This window comes from Poeciliopsis prolifica, unplaced genomic scaffold (genome assembly GCF_027474105.1).
Source record: "Poeciliopsis prolifica strain line A6 unplaced genomic scaffold, Auburn_PproV2 SCAFFOLD208, whole genome shotgun sequence".
NCBI lineage: Eukaryota > Metazoa > Chordata > Actinopteri > Cyprinodontiformes > Poeciliidae > Poeciliopsis > Poeciliopsis prolifica.
Genome location: NW_026562583.1, coordinates 38,390 through 55,904, shown reverse-complemented (window position 1 = coordinate 55,904; position 17,515 = coordinate 38,390). Strand labels below are relative to the sequence as shown.

General features: G+C 53.5%; 1 protein-coding gene across 1 annotated transcript in view; it reads left to right on the top strand.

The window, feature by feature from the left end:
• LOC129356909 (histone-lysine N-methyltransferase 2C-like) overlaps positions 1 to 17,515 on the top strand; it is a 48,175-nt gene that overhangs the window by 8,966 nt on the left and 21,694 nt on the right. The window contains 39 exon segments of the mRNA XM_055026450.1: positions 1 to 980; positions 1,083 to 1,398; positions 1,455 to 2,134; positions 2,173 to 2,236; positions 2,239 to 3,008; positions 3,010 to 3,409; positions 3,412 to 3,963; positions 3,966 to 5,312; positions 5,383 to 5,523; positions 5,664 to 5,831; positions 5,834 to 6,046; positions 6,049 to 6,210; positions 6,282 to 6,356; positions 6,359 to 6,393; positions 7,432 to 7,554; positions 9,612 to 9,731; positions 9,815 to 9,916; positions 10,015 to 10,119; positions 10,195 to 10,376; positions 10,441 to 10,605; positions 10,675 to 10,772; positions 10,843 to 10,902; positions 10,972 to 11,074; positions 11,146 to 11,249; positions 11,322 to 11,459; positions 14,436 to 14,525; positions 14,596 to 14,720; positions 14,788 to 14,947; positions 14,950 to 14,982; positions 15,527 to 15,604; positions 15,692 to 15,725; positions 15,907 to 15,938; positions 15,941 to 16,051; positions 16,134 to 16,166; positions 16,245 to 16,337; positions 16,415 to 16,711; positions 16,787 to 16,857; positions 16,926 to 17,117; positions 17,197 to 17,515. Coding sequence (XP_054882425.1) covers positions 1 to 980; positions 1,083 to 1,398; positions 1,455 to 2,134; positions 2,173 to 2,236; positions 2,239 to 3,008; positions 3,010 to 3,409; positions 3,412 to 3,963; positions 3,966 to 5,312; positions 5,383 to 5,523; positions 5,664 to 5,831; positions 5,834 to 6,046; positions 6,049 to 6,210; positions 6,282 to 6,356; positions 6,359 to 6,393; positions 7,432 to 7,554; positions 9,612 to 9,731; positions 9,815 to 9,916; positions 10,015 to 10,119; positions 10,195 to 10,376; positions 10,441 to 10,605; positions 10,675 to 10,772; positions 10,843 to 10,902; positions 10,972 to 11,074; positions 11,146 to 11,249; positions 11,322 to 11,459; positions 14,436 to 14,525; positions 14,596 to 14,720; positions 14,788 to 14,947; positions 14,950 to 14,982; positions 15,527 to 15,604; positions 15,692 to 15,725; positions 15,907 to 15,938; positions 15,941 to 16,051; positions 16,134 to 16,166; positions 16,245 to 16,337; positions 16,415 to 16,711; positions 16,787 to 16,857; positions 16,926 to 17,117; positions 17,197 to 17,515 — 8,871 coding nt within the window.

Sequence of the window (17,515 nt, the reverse complement as noted above, 5' to 3'; positions counted from 1 at the left end):
CTAGTCCCACCCTCTCCGCAGACGATCCAATAAGTTCTGTAGCAAGTGGAAGCATTCTTGGAACATCTCAGAAGGACCTTCAACTCAATCCTCCACGGTCTCCATCCTATTGGAAGAACGGTGTTGCAGCATCACTAAAAGTCCTTGAAAGAAGTCCATCTCCCCCGACCAAAGATCAGAGGCACACATCGTCACCTGAGCAGACTGACCTGCCGTTGTCACCGCCTCTCGCAAAATACAAACCACCTGTTATATCACCACCAACCTTCGGTCACAGCCTGCAGCAAGCTGCAGCCGAGCCCCAGCAGAGTCCTGCGTGCCCATCACCCCAACCCGACCGGAATCCTGCGTCCCCTCCAGTCCGGTCCCAACAGAGTTCTGCGTCCCCTCTGGCACACCCCGACCGGAGTCCTGCGTCCCCTCCGGCCCAGCCCGACCGGAGTCCTGCATCCCCTCCGGCCCAGCCCGACCAGAGTCCTGCATCCCCTCCGGCCCACCCGACCGGAGCCTTGCGCCCCCTCCTGCTCTGCCCGACCGGAGTCCTGCATCCCCTCCGGCCCACCCCGACCGGAGCCTTGCGCCCCTCCTGCCCTGCCCGACCGGAGTCCTGCTTCCCTCCGGCCCAGCCCGACCGGAGTCCTGCATCCCCTCGGCCCAGCCCGACCGGAGCCTTGCGTCCCCTCCGGCACACCCCGACCGGAGTCCTGCATCCCCTCCGGCCCACCCGACCGGAGCCCTGCGTCCCCTCCTGCCCTGCCCGACGGAGTCCTGCTTCCCCTCCGGCCCAGCCCGACCGGAGTCCTGCGTCCCCTCCGGCCCAGCCCGACCGGAGTCCTGCATCCCCTCCGGCCCACCCCGACCGGAGCCCTGCGTCCCCTCCTGCCCTGCCCGACCGGAGTCCTGCGTCCCCTCCGGCCCAGCCTGACCGGAGTCCTGCGTCCCCTCCGGCCCAGCCCGACCGGAGTCCTGAGTCCCCTCCGGCCGCACCAGCTTAGTCCTGCGTCCCCTCTAGCCAAGCCCCAGCTTGGTCCTGAGTCCCCTCCGGCCCAGCCCGACCGGAGTCCTGCGTCCCCTCCACCCAGCCCGACCGGAGCCTTGCGTCCCCTCCTGCCTGCCCGACCGGAGTCCTGCGTCCCCTCCAGCTCAGCCCGACCGGAGTCCTGCGTCCCTCCTGCCCTGCCCGACCAGAGCCTTGCGTCCCTCCAGCCCAGCACCAGCTTAGTCCTGCGTCCTCTCTAGCCAAGCCCCAGCTTGGTCCTGCGTCCCCTCCGGCATCCCCTCCGGCCCAGCCCCAGCTTGGTCCTGTGTCCCCACTAGCTGATCCCCAGCTTGGTCCTGCATCCCCTCCTGACCTGCCCGACCGGAGCCTTGCATCCCCTCCGACCCGGCCCCATCTTGGTCCTGCGTCCCTTCCTGCGGAGCCCCATCGTGGTCCTGCGTTCCCTCTTGCCGAGCCCGACCGGAGTCCTGCGTCCCCTCCTGCCGAGCCCGACCGGGGTCCTGCGTCCCGTCCTGCCGAGCCCGACCGGAGTCCTGCGTCCCCTCCTGCCGAGCCCGACCGGAGTCCTGCGTCCCCTCCTGCCGAGCCCGGCCGAAGTCCTGCGTCCCTCCTGCCGAGCCCGGCCGGAGTCCTGCGTCCCCTCCTGCCGAGCCCGGCCGGAGTCCTGCGTCCCCTCCTGCCGAGCCCCGACCGGAGTCCTGCGTCCCCTCCTGCCGAGCCCGGCCGAAGTCCTGCGTCCCCTCCTGCCGAGCCGACCGGAGTCCTGCGTCCCCTCCTGCCGAGCCCGACCGGAGTCCTGCGTCCCCTCCTGCCGAGCCCGACCGGAGTCCTGCGTCCCCTCTGCCGAGCCCGGCCGAAGTCCTGCGTCCCTCCTGCCGAGCCCGGCCGGAGCCTGCGTCCCCTCCTGCCGAGCCCGGCCGGAGTCCTGCGTCCCCTCTGCCGAGCCCGGCCGGAGTCCTGCGTCCCTCCTGCCGAGCCCCAGCGGGGTCTGCAGCCTCTCCAGCTAAGACCTATGTTGAGACTCTGGGTACTGCTTCACCTTCTTCCGAGACCCATCAGAGTCCATCAACACCTCCAGAGATGCATAAGATTCCTACTATGCCTTCGGCCAAAACCCATCAGACTCCTGCAACAGCTCCAACGGAGACCCATCAGATCTTGTTGAGACTCAGAGTCCTTTATCACTTTCATCAGAAACCCATGAGAGTCCATCGACAGCTCCAGCCACCTCCCATGAAGTCCTGTAAGAACCCCTGCCGAGACTCCTCAGAGTCCATCATCAGTACCCTCAATCGAGACCCATCAGAGTTCTGTATCTCCTTCAGTGGTACATCAGAGTTCTGAGGAGTCCAATCAGAGTTCTGCAGCCCTTCCAGCAGCGATCAATCAACTCTTACCAGAAGAGTCTGAAGTCTCTGGTGAATTTTTTCTAAAGACGGCACAAAGTACTTCTTTCACTGCAGAGGAGGAGTCCCTTAAGAATCATGTTGTAGAAAACTCAAGCATTGTCCTAAACCATCTTCCACTCACTTTGTGTCAGAGCCCTTTAGCACCTCAAGAGGAAGCCCATTGGAGTGCTGCAGTACCAGCCGATGATTTTCCTCAGACTTCTACGAAACTTTCTACACCAAATCTAGAGGACAGCCATCCAACTTTTGGACCATCTCCAGAGCAGAGCCACCAAAGTCCCTTATACCTTGTACAAGATCCTGATAAAAATTATGCATCATCTCTAGAGGAGACCAGTAAGAGCCTACTACCATCTCTAAAGAAGACTCAACCGCACAAAAACCTTGTTTCATCAACAGTTGAGAAGGTTAATGATCAGAGCCAGCAGGTTTCTTCAGTGGAGACCAAAAACAACCAGGGACCATCTTTAAAAGAGACTCTCTCACCCTCTCTACAGACAACCCATCAAAGTCTGCTGCTTTCTTCTGATCAGCAAATTCCGCCAATGTCTCCCCTCAAGTCTAAGCAACCATCTGTGGAGTCTCCTGGTGAAAAATATAAAAACTCCTACTCCATCTCCAGCCCACATGTGTACAAGTCCAGAACCTCCTCTGAAGAACTCGGGTGAAGGTTTGGTTCCATATCCAGAGACTGAAATCCAATGTCTTGTTACATCTCCTAAAAATTTCAAACAAGATCATCCACCATCTCTTGAAAGGACAGAAGACTGTCCTGAATTAAACTTTATAAACTTCTCAGAAGTAGCAATATTGTTGCCTAAAGAGATCCATTCAAGTGCTGCTGAACTACCACATCTCCAAGAAAGTAGTGGTAAAGATCACCATGACAGCTTCAGGCCAGCACATTGTATGTCGAGCTCAACATTATCTCACCCTGCTTCCATTGATCAACAGTCATCTTCCTCATTACCACACTGTCAGTCAGAAAACCAGGAATATGCCCGTCACACCAACTTGAACCTGAAAGGCCTCCTCAATGTCAGGCCAGTCCAACAGGATTTGAGTCTGGTCCAGTGTCCTCTCCTCCTAGTCTAACCAAAAGGTCCCCCCTAAAGGTTCTTCAGAGTTCTTCTAAGCTCAGTTTGAACTCTCTTTCTTCTGAACCAGACTTCACAGAGGTCCAACTGGATACTCTATCTCTGCAGGCACATCTGGTTAGCAATGCTCAGCCTCAGAGTCTGAGTACATCAGGGCTGAATCCTACCAGATTTCAACAAGTATACCATCTGGAACCTGAGGGACCGCTACAGAGACCATGCAGTCCAACAAGCATCATAAACTCCCAGCCCAACCATAAATTGGAAGCTGGTACATCTTATCTGCAATCTCCCATAACACTGGACCACACAACCGCTGGCTCAGACCTTCCACAGAATCTCTGTAATCTGAACCCTAAATCACCACTGATATCTGGCACATCTACCAAGATGGCATTTGAATCATATTCAGCTCCTTGTAGCCCTCACCCTCTCCAGGGGATATCTAGACCCCACAGTTCTCACAACCTGCAAGTCCAACTCAGTGCCACTACAACAAGACGGTCAGGCAAAGTTTTGACTCTGGTGGACAGAAACTGGAAGATATAGAGTTCACCCATGACTCCTCAACAGTGCAATCTGCTGAGAACTACCAGCCTCACATCCCTGACCTTCAGATGCCAGTAAGCCTTGATAATGGTAGCACTTCTCTTGAACACAGTAGCCTAACTTACTCACCTTGTGACACAAAGGTAAACCAGAGTCCTTACAAAAGTCTGTCACCAGGCACAAGTGATAGTTCCAAACAAGCTGAGCCAGTGCCTACAATGCCTACAAACCCTGCCTTCTGTCTCAAAGTCTTGCCAATAGAGACTGACCCCAGACAGTCAGCAAGTCTCATACCAGCTAAGTCCTCAACACAACAAGATGGCCCAATGTCTCCATCATTAATTGAAGCACGACTGGCTCAACCTGGTGACTCCATTTCTGGTCAGGGTAAGGATATAGAGCTCTACCCGGACAGACTGGTCCATCCTGAGGTCCTTATTGACTTTAGTCCCACACAAGTCCACAGCTCTGCAATGACATCTTCTACCCATAGTCTGTCATCTAGTAGTTCTGTTTGTAGTATTCCTACAAGCGGTGTCTCTCCAAGGACTAGTCATCAAGGTCAAGCTAATACTGTTTGTATAGCACAAACACTTGTTAGCCCACTTCAGAAGCCAGCTCTGGATGGGACAGTGCCCCACAGACCCATGTCCAACCCTGGAACCAGTCCCGGCCTTCGTCAAGCACCAAGCAGCCCGGGTTCTTTGTCAGATTGCGTCCAGGCGGTTGATCTTTCCATCCAAAGTGCTGCTGTTCCTTCTCACTCTGTTCTGGATGCTGGTGCTGTCCAAACAGCAGAACCCAGTGAAGGGTCCCAGAGACTTGGTGACCCTGCTCAGTCTACTCAAAGCCTTGCTACTCCTTCAGACTCTGTCCACTCACAGGTCAGCCCTCCGTCTGCAGTATTGACTTCAACGCTTGAGGCTCCATTTAGCTTTGTCAGAACTTCACAAGAATGTTCTGTACTTGGGGGAGTGGGTTCAGAAAGTCCTCATGCTGGCCCCGTAACAGGTCCTGTCCAGCTGATGCAAAGTTCTGATAGGAATACCATTGGTTCATTGCCTCCAGAGTCTGGTTCTGATGTTGGTTCTGATTTTGGTCCTGGTCCTGGACAGCTACAGTTCAGTCTTGATCCAGGTAACCATGTTCAGTCAGTAGCTTGCACTGAGCATGATCTTGATTGTGGTGGTTCTGGAGTGGACTTTAGCCTTATCCCTGAACGGCCTAGTTCTGGACATGGTCGTGGACCTGCTGGAGGTGAGTATCATGGAGGGTCCAGCTCTGATGGGACATCAGATTGTTTTCTAAACTGATGTTGTTCCTGCAGCAGAGCAGAGGACCACTGAGGAAGAGCAAGGAGAAGCAGTGATGGAGAGTCCAGAAGATAAGAATGATCCTGCTGAGATGACTGCGGTACGAGGAGACGATGAGGAGAGTAGCCCATTACTGGGTCCGGTCTGTCCTTCAGGTGAGAACCAAGATCGACCAGCTGTGCTGACCAGCAGACTGGTTTACACTTTTTCCAATGGTCCAAACCAGTTCCTTTTGTCAAATTTGGGTTGTTCTGACAGGCTGAGTTCTAATTGCTTCTGGTTCTTGTTTCTGTAGGCCCCTCTTTCCCAACAGTCTCCGTGTCCTCCTGTCATCACTCTCAGGCCACGGCCCCTAGAGGAGACCATCCTCCATTGGCTGAGAGGAGGAATGTAGAGGAAGAGTATAGCCAATCACAGAGCCTGAATAAACTTGTTGCCATGGCAACAGAATCAACCAAAGATGGAAACAAGTCCATTGTGAGCCTTCAGGGAAGGAGGAGATAGCCACAGCAGAGAGACACCAGTCAATCAGAGATGAGGAGGAGGGACCAGATGAGGAGGAGACCTCAGATGGCCCTATTCTGGATCTGGACCAATCCCTGGACATGGAGGTAATGGAGCTGATGACCTCAGCTGCACACACCACCTCCGGCAAAGGAAAGTGGCGGAGCCTAAGGCCCTTCCCTCCTGGTCCCGCCCCTCCGATGACCTGTCCATCCGTCTACGTCAGTCTCCGTTTTCCACTGAGGCGTCCCCCGAGACCTCACCTGCACGGACCCCCGTCACTCCTCCACCTCTGACTCCACCAACTCCTCCCTCCGCCAGAGAGACTCCGCCCCTACCCAGGTAAGACTCTTGCAGGGCCACTAAAATCTCTTGCAGTCGCCACTGGCTTACCTCACTTCATGTCTCTAGGCACCACCTACTGCAGTGTTCTTGCTGACCCCAAAGATTGGCATGGGAAAGCCTGCCATCTCTAAGAGGAAGTTCTCCCAGGCCGGGTGCGGTCCCGACAGGTACCACAGGTCCGATCCGATCAGCAGCCTCGCTCAGAAGCTTGTGGAGCATCAGAGCCTCGGGTTGGAGACACAGAGCCTTCGGGCCAGAGCCTCCTCCCCATCAGGCTGGAGCCTCTCGTTCGTCGGGCCGGAGCCTCCTCCCCGTCGGGCCGGGGCCTCCTCCCCGTCGGGCCGGAGCCTCCTCCCCGTCGGGCCGGAGCCTCCTCCCCGTCGGACCGGAGCCTCCTCCCACCGGAGCCTCTCGTTCGTCGGGCCAGAGCCTCCTCCCCTTCGGGCCGGAGCCTCCTCCCTGTCGGGCCGGGGCCTCCTCCACGTCGGGCCGGAGCCTCCTCCCCTTCGGGCCGGAGCCTCTCGTTCGTCGGGCCGGGGCCTCTTCCCCGTCGGGCCGGGGCCTCCTCCCGTCGGGCCGGGGCCTCCTCCCCGTCGGGCCGGAGCCTCTCGTTCGTCGGGCCGGGGCCTCCTCCCGTCGGGCCGGAGCCTCTTCCCCGTCGGGCCGGGGCCTCCTCCCCGTCGGGCCGGGGCCTCCTCCCCGTCGGGCCGGGGCCTCCTCCCCGTCGGGCCGGGGCCTCCTCCCCGTCGGGCCGGGGCCTCCTCCCCGTCGGGCCGGAGCCTCTCGTTCGTCGGGCCGGGGCCTCCTCCCCGTCGGGCCGGAGCCTCTTCCCCGTCGGGCCGGGGCCTCCTCCCCGTCGGGCCGGGGCCTCTTCCCCGTCGGGTCGGGGCCTCCTCCCCGTCGGGTCGGGGCCTCCTCCCCGTCGGGCCGGGGCCTCCTCCCGTCGGGCCGGGGCCTCCTCCCCGTCGGGCCGGATACTCCGATCTTGTGCATGCTGCTTTCTCATGGCTGTTGCCGTTTAGCATGTCACTATTTAAACTTTCTGAATGTTTGAGCAGAACTGCATGCGGTTGCCATGTTATCATTTGCATCTTGACTAGGCTGTTTTCAGTTTCCTGTTTGTGGCTGTTGCATTTATGTTGCTGCATTTTGTCCCCTCCACTCTTACTCTTACTCTTGCCCTCTTACCCCCCTGGCCCTTCTGCATGACTCAGGGTACGTGGTGCAGCAGCCGCAGGGCGCCGAGCCCTCCCTCATCCTCACAGGATTCCACGGGGGAGGGAGGCTGGAGCCCTAAGCCCCACCCACCAGGCTCTCCTCTGTGGAGCATGAAAGTGGTAAATAAGCGCACCCAGACATGATGGCTTCAGGTTGTCAGGCAGTTGGTTTCAGCAGCAGCTGTTGACCAGCCTGAGGCTGAGAGTGAGAGTTTAAATAAATCATTGGATTTAAATTCAACCAATCAGAAGCTTGCTGCTCCAGTTGAGCCCGCCTCCAGCTGAACACGATGGTTCTTCTGGTCCAGCTGTTTTCTGGTTCTCGAACCCATTCTGGTTTAGAACCACACATTCAGCTTCACTAGAACAAATGGCCTGAAAACCTGAGATGTTCAGAACTTGCTAGTTCTCTTAAATCGGGACTGCAAAGCAGTTTCACTCAGGCTTATGATTGCTTCATCATTTTTGTTTTTGATTTAAATTTTTGGACTTCAAATATTTTCTTTTTACCTTTGAACGGGTCTGGATCTGGTTAGCCACCCAGTTCCAGGGGCCTCATGCATAAAAGAGTGTGCTGTTTTATTCACACTCTTATACGTACGGACAGATGTACGGACAAATGGCGTACATTTGTCCATACGCCAAGTTTTAGTGGCATACGGAAAAGTAGAAATTGCAGAAAAGTGCAGCGCACAAAAAAATCTGGATGCATAAAACCGTGTGCACGCACCTTGGTGCGCACCTTTCCTTCATAAATCCCAATTTAGAGGAAACGGAGCAGCTGCTGGTCCGCCTGTCGCCTCCATAAATACATCAATGTAAATTAGTAGAAGTACCCTGAAGTCTGCCGCCACGTGAAGCCATAACCATGGCAAAATCTTATTTTGGAGCAAAATATTATTCATAATATTCTGCTCCATGCACAAATAAATAAAATATATATTTTATTTTGAAGCTGTTTTCAGGTCACATAAGCTCTCTTCACCAAAATAAAAATAATACACTTTAAAGAAAGAAAAATACAAATAAAAGAATAAATAAAGATCTCCCAGGTAACATTGGTGTTTGAACAGCAGAACGTTCAGAACCCTGTAAACAGAAGTTACATTTACAGCGTACAAATGCTCTCTGTCCACAAGGGGGCCTGGATCGGAACCGGTACCTGCTTCAAGTTCTGTTCAGAGCCCCAGGATAATCAGTCTGGATTCATCTAAACGCCACGAAACCAGCAGATCAATATGATCTCTGATCAATGGCTCCATGTTCTCCATCAGAGCCACAGATGCAGCAACTAATATACCTGGGATTATACACACCTGATCACCTTCGATAATCAGACCTATTGATCACCTTCAATAATCAGACCTATTGATCACCTTCAATAATCAGACCTATTGATCACCTCCAATAATCAGACCTATTGATCACCTCCAATAATCAGACCTATTGATCACCTTCAATAATCAGACCTATTGATCACCTCCAATAATCAGACCTATTGATCACCTTCAATAATCAGACCTATTGATCACCTTCAATAATCAGACCTATTGATCACCTTCAATAATCAGACCTATTGATCACCTCCAATAATCAGACCTATTGATCAGCCCTGGTTTCTCTTGTGAGAATAAATGAGCCATAGATGCATTCAGACGATGCGTTGTGTCTTTAAGACAAACTGAGCAAAATTATTTACATTGTTGTGAGGATTTCACATCCTTTACTTTTATTTACTTTATTTTGTGTCAGCTTATTGTCTGAGGATAAATTGGTTCAGTTTCATAATTTAAACATTAAAATATTAAAATAATGAAAATCATCAGGTTTGATGCTGCTTTGTCTAAATAACATTGAATGTAGTCAGGTATCAGTGTATTTAGGTGAGTTTTGATGCTTTGTATTTAATATTGTTCACAGAAAACGTTTATGTAACTGCCGCACATTTTCGCGGCAGGGAAGAAAAACATACATTTATTCAAACTTTGACGCAAAGTTCATTTACATGCCGACTTGTGCATAAAATATGGCATCTCACATTTTTATGCGTACACCGCTTTATACATGAGGCCCCAGGTCACCGTTTACAACTGAGTCAGTGGCACCCTCTGCTGACCTGACCCAAGGAGTGGAAGGGTAACATGTCAGGAAGTCTAACGCTCTCCCGTCCTCGTCAGGGTCGGGGTTCAGGATTTCCAGGCAGGAAGCGGTCCAGAGGTGCAGCTGCTGGTGGAGGAAGAGGAGGAAGAGGCAGGAGTCGGCTGAAGGTTCAGGACAGCCTCACTGTGCTCCCTGGGGTAAGAAGAGTGTGCTGGCTGACTGATGGAGGAACAGCCATGCTAATAGGAAGCTGACCTCCTCCCTCCTATGTGTCTGCTAGGGAAGCAATGTGGAGATCTTTCAGGCAAAGGAGGAAGAGGAGAACTCTATGCACAACACGGTGGTGATGTTCTCCACCTCGGACCATTTCACTCTCAAACAGGTACTCGGGTGTACCCCGGGCGTTGCGGGTGTCCCGGGTTGTCCGCGGGCGCCCCCTTGCGCGCTGGTGTCCTAGCATTTCTCCGTCTGTCTCTGCAGGACATGTGCGTGGTGTGTGGCAGCTTCGGTCGGGGCTCAGAGGGCCGCCTTCTGCCCTGCTCCCAGTGCGGCCAGTGTTACCATCCCTACTGTGTTGGTGTCAAGGTGTGTCCCTGACCCGGTTACACCGCTCCGGCAGTCTGGTTCCGATTCACTCATTACTCCGTATTCTGATTTCAGATTACCCGGGTGGTACTCACCAAAGGCTGGCGCTGCCTAGAGTGCACAGTATGTGAAGCGTGTGGCGACGCCTGCGACCCCGCCCGCCTTCTGCTCTGTGACGACTGTGACATCAGCTACCACACCTACTGCCTGGACCCGCCCCTCCTCACTGTGCCCAAGGGCTCCTGGAAGTGCAAGTGGTAGGTGCAGGCATTGGAGGCCAAGGGTCGGGGGCATGTCTGACGGCCCATCGTCTGTCTGCAGGTGTGTGTGGTGTGTGCTGTGTGGCTCCACCTCGCCGGGGCTGCGCTGTGATTGGCTGAACAACTATAGCCTGTGTGGGCCGTGTGGCAGCCTCAGCCAGTGTCCCGTCTGCCAGCGGCGTTACACACAAGACGATCTAGTGCTGCAGTGCCAACAGTGCGACAGGTAGGGCCCTTCTCAAACTGGGGAGAGGAGTCTCGCCTCAGGATTGTGTTACCTGTGGTGTGTCTGCAGGTGGGTCCACAGCGTCTGTCAGGGTTTGGCCTCGGAAGAAGAGGTGGCGCTCTCTGCCGATGAAGGCTTTGACTGCTCTCTGTGCCGCGCCTCCTCAGGTCTGCATGGCCTTCATTATGAAATTCCCCCAGAGGCAAGGGTAAACGCTGACCCATGTGTTTGTTGCAGGGAGGGTGGAGCCTCTGGGTTCCTTCATGACTCAGATGGTGTCCAGAACCAGAGAATTGGGTCAGTATCGATTCTGTTGCTGTAACCTTCCAGTCCCTCTGCAGCCTGATCACGTGACTCTCTTTCCAGATGTGAAGACATTTACTCAGGATGGCGTCTGCCTAACAGAGTCCGGTCTGACTCACCTCCAGGCCCTAGTCCAGCCTCTCACATCACCGCGCAAGTGCCGCAGGTAAAGCCCTTACCCTTAACACAGGTAGCCTGAACCAGGGAGTCAGACCAACGACGCTGTTCTGTCTTCAGGTGTAAACCAAAGTTGAAGCTGAGGATCATCAACCAGAACATTGTCTCCGTCCTGCAGACTCCACCGGACCCAGAGACCCTCATCGAGCCGGACCAGAACCGAGGTAACTCCTAAAGGGAATTCACAGGAGTCCATCAGAACCAGGTGACCTTGACACCGGGCCATCACCTTACAGCTTTGTCTGCAGGTGACCTGGACTGTGACATGAAATCTGACTCCAGTCCAGAGCGGGACGCCACTCACCTGGATGACATCACCAAGGAGACGGACGTCACAGACGACAAGAAGAGGAAGAGGAAACCATATAGGCCAGGTGGGATGAAGGGTGAAAGCCACTTATCTCCTCTTCATCATCCTCCAGCCCTTTACATCCTGTCTCTCCCTTGGTAGGGCACCCTGGCCAAAAGACAGGGTGCCCTACCAAGGGTGGACTTTGCCCTGTCACAGTCGACCCAAATCTGAGAAATTCTAGCTGCCAAACCACGGCCTAGCAGTCGGATGCCCACATCGTTGGAAAGATTAACCCTTAGTGAGCTATATGCACCTGCTTCAGATTTTTCTTTTTAAAAAATCAAAGTTGACTCTTTTTGGGAATTTCAGTGCGCATTGTATGTCAATGTCAATGTCAAATTTATTTATATAGCACTTTAAAACAGGTATAAAACTGCACCAAAGTGCTGCACAGGAACAACAGTAACACAAATAGATAAAAACAGAATATCAAAAATTGCTTCAGTTAAAAGCCAACGAATAAAAATGAATTTTGAGAAGCGATTTAAAATGATCCAGGCTGCTAGCAGATCTAATCTGAAAAGGCAAATTGTTCCATAAATTTGGAGCAACAACAGAAAAAGCCCGATCTCCTTTCCTTAGTCGATCCGAGGGACTGGAAGTAAAAGCTGATTGTTTGATCTGAGGGTTCTGGACACAGACTGACATTTTAAAAGGTCCTGAAGATAAGGGGGAGCTAACCCATTTAAAACTTTTTAAGTTAATAAAAGAATCTTAAAATCTATTCTATACATAACAGGCAGCCAGTGTAAATTGACCAGCTTAGGCCTTATATGGTCATGCTTCCTGGTTCCTGTAAGAAGCCGTGCCGCTGCATTCTGGATCATTTGAAGTCGATGAGGGTTAGTTGTGAACATTTTTTGAACTTGAGGCATAAATCATCCCAAATATTGGGGAAGAACCAAGATTGGCCTGAAAGTACCAGGATCACCCACCTGAACTCTTTCTGAACCCAAAGCCCCACCCGACGCCCAGGGACTACTATTACTCCTCTAGAGTGTCGTGCCTTGGGCAGCGTCATATTGTGTAGGCTTATACCTTGCCAGTGTAGAAGGCTACTATTACTCAGTGTGGGTACTCATGATGGGAGGAGGTTCAGGTGGCTCCCGGGTGTCCCTTGGAAATATTTTAGATTAAGTTTCTTAGGCACATTCTTGGCAACCCTGGGATATATGGAGCCACACTGGATGTTATCTAAATGGCCAGGAGCCATACATAGATGCCCATGTGGGCGACTGTGGCTGTATCGCAGAGTAGTCGTCTTGCAATCGGAAGGTTGTAGGTTCGATTCCGGCTTCCTCCTGTCACATGTCGATGTGCCTCTGCGCAAGGCACTTAACCCCAAATTGCCTCCCGGTCTGTGTTTGTGAGTCCGAATGGGTGAATGTGACTCCAGTGTAAAGTGCTTTGAGTGGTCAAAATGACTGAAAAAGCTCTATAAGTTCAGTCCATGCCTAATCCCAATGCATTTTCTGTGCATTGAAGTCAGGGCAATGATGTCAATGCATTTGTGTTCTCTACAACCTTTCTATCTGGTACCTTGTCCAATTTTGTACTCGCAGAAGTAAAGTTATAGGTCCATCTGATGGAGCTCTCCATTTTGATTCCACTGAAAGTCTGCCCTTTTGCTACCCACTAGGCTAAGACTGGTGAAGAGATCAGTCAGTAAAAGTCAAAATGATGCTGTCATTCAGTGGTTAGACAGCCTGCTGTTTGTCCCACTTTATCCCATATGACAACATTAAATATAATGGCCATGATAGATATTCCTGGCCATTAGGTATAAGAAGCCATGCATTTGTATGGGAAATCCCAGACAATTGGAAGCTGGGTTCTAACCTCCGGTCTCCCCCTCTTTCTCCTCCGGTCTCCCCTCTTTCTCCTCCGGTCTCCCCCTCTTTCTCCTCCGGTCTCCCCCTCTTTCTCCTTCGGTCTCCCCCTCTTTCTCCTTCGGTCTCCCCTCTTTCTCCTTCGGTCTCCCCCTCTTTCTCCTTCGGTCTCCCCCTCTTTCTCCTTCGGTCTCCCCCTCTTTCTCCTTCGGTCTTCCCCTCTTTCTCCTTCGGTCTTCCCCTCTTTCTCCTCTGGTCTCCCCCTCTTTCTCCTCCGGTCTCCCCCTCTTTCTCTCCGGTCTTCCCCTCTTTCTCCTTCGGTCTCCCCTCTTTCTCCTTCGGTCTCCCCCTCTTTCTCCTTCGGTCTCCCCCTCTTTCTCCTCCGGTCTCCCCCTCTTTCTCTTCGGTCTCCCCTCTTTCTCCTTCGGTCTCCCCCTCTTTCTCCTTCGGTCTCCCCCTCTTTCTCTTTCGGTCTCCCCCTCTTTCTCCTCCGGTCTCCCCCTCTTTCTCTTTCGGTCTCCCCTCTTTCTCCTCCGGTCTCCCCTCTTTCTCCTTCGGTCTTCCCCTCTTTCTCCTCCGGTCTTCCCCTCTTTCTCCTCCGGTCTCCCCCTCTTTCTCCTCCGGTCTTCCCCTCTTTCTCCTCCGGTCTCCCCCTCTTTCTCCTCCGGTCTTCCCCTCTTTCTCCTCCGGTCTTCCCCTCTTTCTCCTTCGGTGTCCCCCTTTCTCCTCGGTCTCCCCTCTTTCTCCTCCGGTCTTCCCCTCTTTCTCCTCCGGTCTTCCCCTCTTTCTCCTCCGGTCTCCCCCTCTTTCTCCTCCGGTCTCCCCCTCTTTCTCTTTCGGTCTTCCCCTCTTTCTCTTTCGGTCTCCCCTCTTTCTCCTCCGGTCTCCCCCTCTTTCTCTTTCGGTCTCCCCCTCTTCTCCTCCGGTCTCCCCTCTTTCTCCTTCGGTCTCCCCCTCTTTCTCCTTCGGTCTCCCCCTCTTTCTCCTTCGGTCTCCCCTCTTTCTCCTTGGTCTCCCCCTCTTTCTCCTTCGGTCTCCCCCTCTTTCTCCTCGGTCTCCCCCTCTTTCTCCTTCGGTCTCCCCTCTTTCTCTCCGGTCTCCCCTCTTTCTCCTCGTGTCCCCCTCTTTCTCCTCCGGTCTTCCCCTCTCTGATTTCTGGTCACCCCCAGGTATCGGGGGCTTCATGGTCCGTCAGCGTGGGGGAAAAGCCGGACTCTGCAGGAAGGACTCAACAGAGATGAACCCGAGTCGAGATCCAGGTGAGTCACCTGAGCTCATGAGTTATTGACAGAATGTAATGTCAGAGTCTGATCCTCGGTTTCCTCCTAGGTGTGTTGGAAACTGATGTTTCCATGGAAATTATGTCTGCTGCTGACCAGGCAATGGAGAAAGTTAAGAAGAGATACAGGAAGAAGAAGACCAAGCTGGAGGAGGCGTTCCCATCGTACCTTCAGGTAATGCTTTCACCTGGGCGTGAAGCTTCGCCAGCCCGCTCTCTGCTGATTGGCCGCCTCCATACAGGAGGCTTTCTTTGGCCGGGATCTGCTTGACCGTAGCCGACAGATTGACAGAAGGCAGAGGACGGTGACCTCAGGTGCCAGCCAATCAGGATCGGCAGTGAGTGTCCCCAAGGCCCCGCCCCTCAGAGCACCTTGCCCCGCCTCCTCTGTCCAGGCTCCTGGACAGTAGCATCCAGCAGGAAACAGGGAGTGCTGCGTAAGTTTTCATTTCTGTTTTGTATTTTACACGTTCTCTTAATCCTAACAGTTCCGCCATGTTTCCTGAGCTTCTGGTCATGTTCTCCTTCAGCTGCTGGGATTAAAGGGGTTAAAGATTAGTTGAACATGTTGGATTAAATATGTTGTTATTTTCCTATTAACTAAAAAATTGGTGTTTGTGATACGGAGCCAGTGCAGTCGAACCTAAAGACGTCATTTACCCACAATGCCTTGCAACATGACAATATTTTAACAATTATGAAAACGCAACAACCTTCAGAGTCATTACCACATTTTTTTTTTACAACTAAAATAAATATTTCTTCAATAAAGTCTGTTCCAATTGATCATGGATTCCTTTAAGGTCAGTTAGTCTGTGTGAGGGTGCCCTCTGCTGGCTTCAGACTGTAACTGCAGCAGTTTAATCCAGAATGGTTCTGGAATCAGTTTCAGACTGGGAACATCCATCAAGTCACATGATCAGGTATTTGTGTGTGTGTGTGTGTGTGTGTGTGTGTGTGTGTGTGTGTGTTGCCATTCAGCTGTGTCAGAGGAAGTGCTGCTGGATCTTTCTGATGTCCTGAAAACAGACCCTCACATCCTGGGAACAGGACACACAGGTATGGACACACCACCATCATCCTCATGATCACAGCTGTGTGTGTGAGAGAGACTTTCACATGATGCCTGTGTGTGTTTAGCTTCAGGTCAGTTCCAGGTGGAGCGTTCTCCGTCTCCTTTGGTAAGACTGGACTTCCTCTTCCTGCTGCTCTGCTGGCGAACCATCTCTCTAACTCTGTTTGACCTCAGATTGATAGATGATCATTTCTTCTCCTGCAGATTTACCAGTTTGGTCCTCCTCCTCTCCCACCCCTCACTCGTCCCTTGAGTTGTTTCACCTATTCGTGTGTCTCTCTCTTCCAGCCGGCTTGGATATCACCTCGGCGGCCGACCAAGCCCCCTGTCATCAGACACCCCTGGAGCTTATGGGCGTTGCCAAAGAATGGAGCGGGAGGAGCCTTTGGACGCCATCTTGAGCCCTGAACTGGACCAGATGGTAACAGACGGTGAGTGTAGCAGAGTGACAGCAGACAGAGATTGTTCCATTGCACGATGGAACAATCTCACAGCTTCCTGTTCCTGTTGCAGGAGGTATCCTGAGCAGACTCTACAAGATCCCAGGTAAGAGTGGGAGAATCTTCTCACCTGTCAGGACACTGCCATGGTTCCATGATAACCTATACACCTGTGTGTACGCAGAACTGGAGGGGAAGGACGTGGAGGAGGTCTTCACTGCCGTTCTGAGTCCAAACAGCAGCAGGGAGCCAGAGCCCAGCAAGACCCACGGCTCAGGTACGACTCTTCCCACACACAACCGTGGAATCTCACTGGTGACCCTGACAGGTGACCGTAGAGGTGTTCTCTGTCAGCAGTGTGTTCTCGGCTGCCGGTGATGAATGGCCTGGTGGCTGCCGTTCCTCCCCTCCCCAACGCTCCCAGTGGAGGCAGCCGTCTGCTTGGCTTCAGCTTGCCTTCTGAGGGCCCCGCCCCCTCCTCTGCCTCAGCCAATCGACCATCAGCTGTAGAAGGGGAGCAGGATGTGATGTCGACAGCTCAGAGAGGGACGCTGAAGTGGGAGAAGGAGGAGAGTCTGGGAGAGCTGGCGACCGTGGCTCCAGTTCTTTACTGCAACACCAACTTCCCTCAGCTGAAGCAGCAGTACCCTGGTACACACAGATACACTCAGTCAACCCAGTGTTCCCAGGTAGGGCTCAGGTATCACAATGAGCGTTTGTTCTCAGATTGGTCCACTAGAGTGAAGCAGATCACCAAGCTGTGGAGGAAGGCCAGCTCCCAGGACAGAGCACCCTTCGTGAGTTTCTGCTCCTCCTTCTGATGGGTCCAGAGGAAACAGTTTCACACCCGATTGTGCTTCTACAGCAAAAAGCTCGGGACAACCGGGCAGCCCAGCGCATCAACAAGGTGCAGCTGTCTAATGAGTCACTGCAGCCGCCGCCGCCGCCGCCGCCCCAGGGGGTGTATGACCCCATCGCCATGGAGACGGAGGCCAGCTGCAGAGATCCACTGAGGCCCAGGGAATCAGAACAGGAGCAGGAGTGGAAGTTGAGACAGGTGAGCATCATGTGCTTCTCTGATGGGTGGGTGGGGCTTGCTGAGGAAGAAGTCTCTCATTGGTTGCTGTTCAACTCAGATGATGCGGCAGAAGAGCAAGCAGCTGGCCAAGATGGAGGCAAGCCAGAAGCTGGAGCAGGTGAAGAACGAGCAGCGGCAGCAGCAGCTCCGCCAGTCGGGACGCCTGTCCCCAGAAGGCCCCGCCCACCAGCAGGTCGCCGGGGGCAACACCACGCAGAGCAGACAGAACCTCCCGCAGGATGCAGGGACACTGGATGATGTCTTCCTCAGACCTCAAGTCCCTGCTCCCTCTGGGTTCTCTTCACTCCCTCATTCCCCTTTGGCCTCCTCGCCCCTCCACCAGCCGCCATCTTCCCCCCAGATGTTCTCCTCCCCCT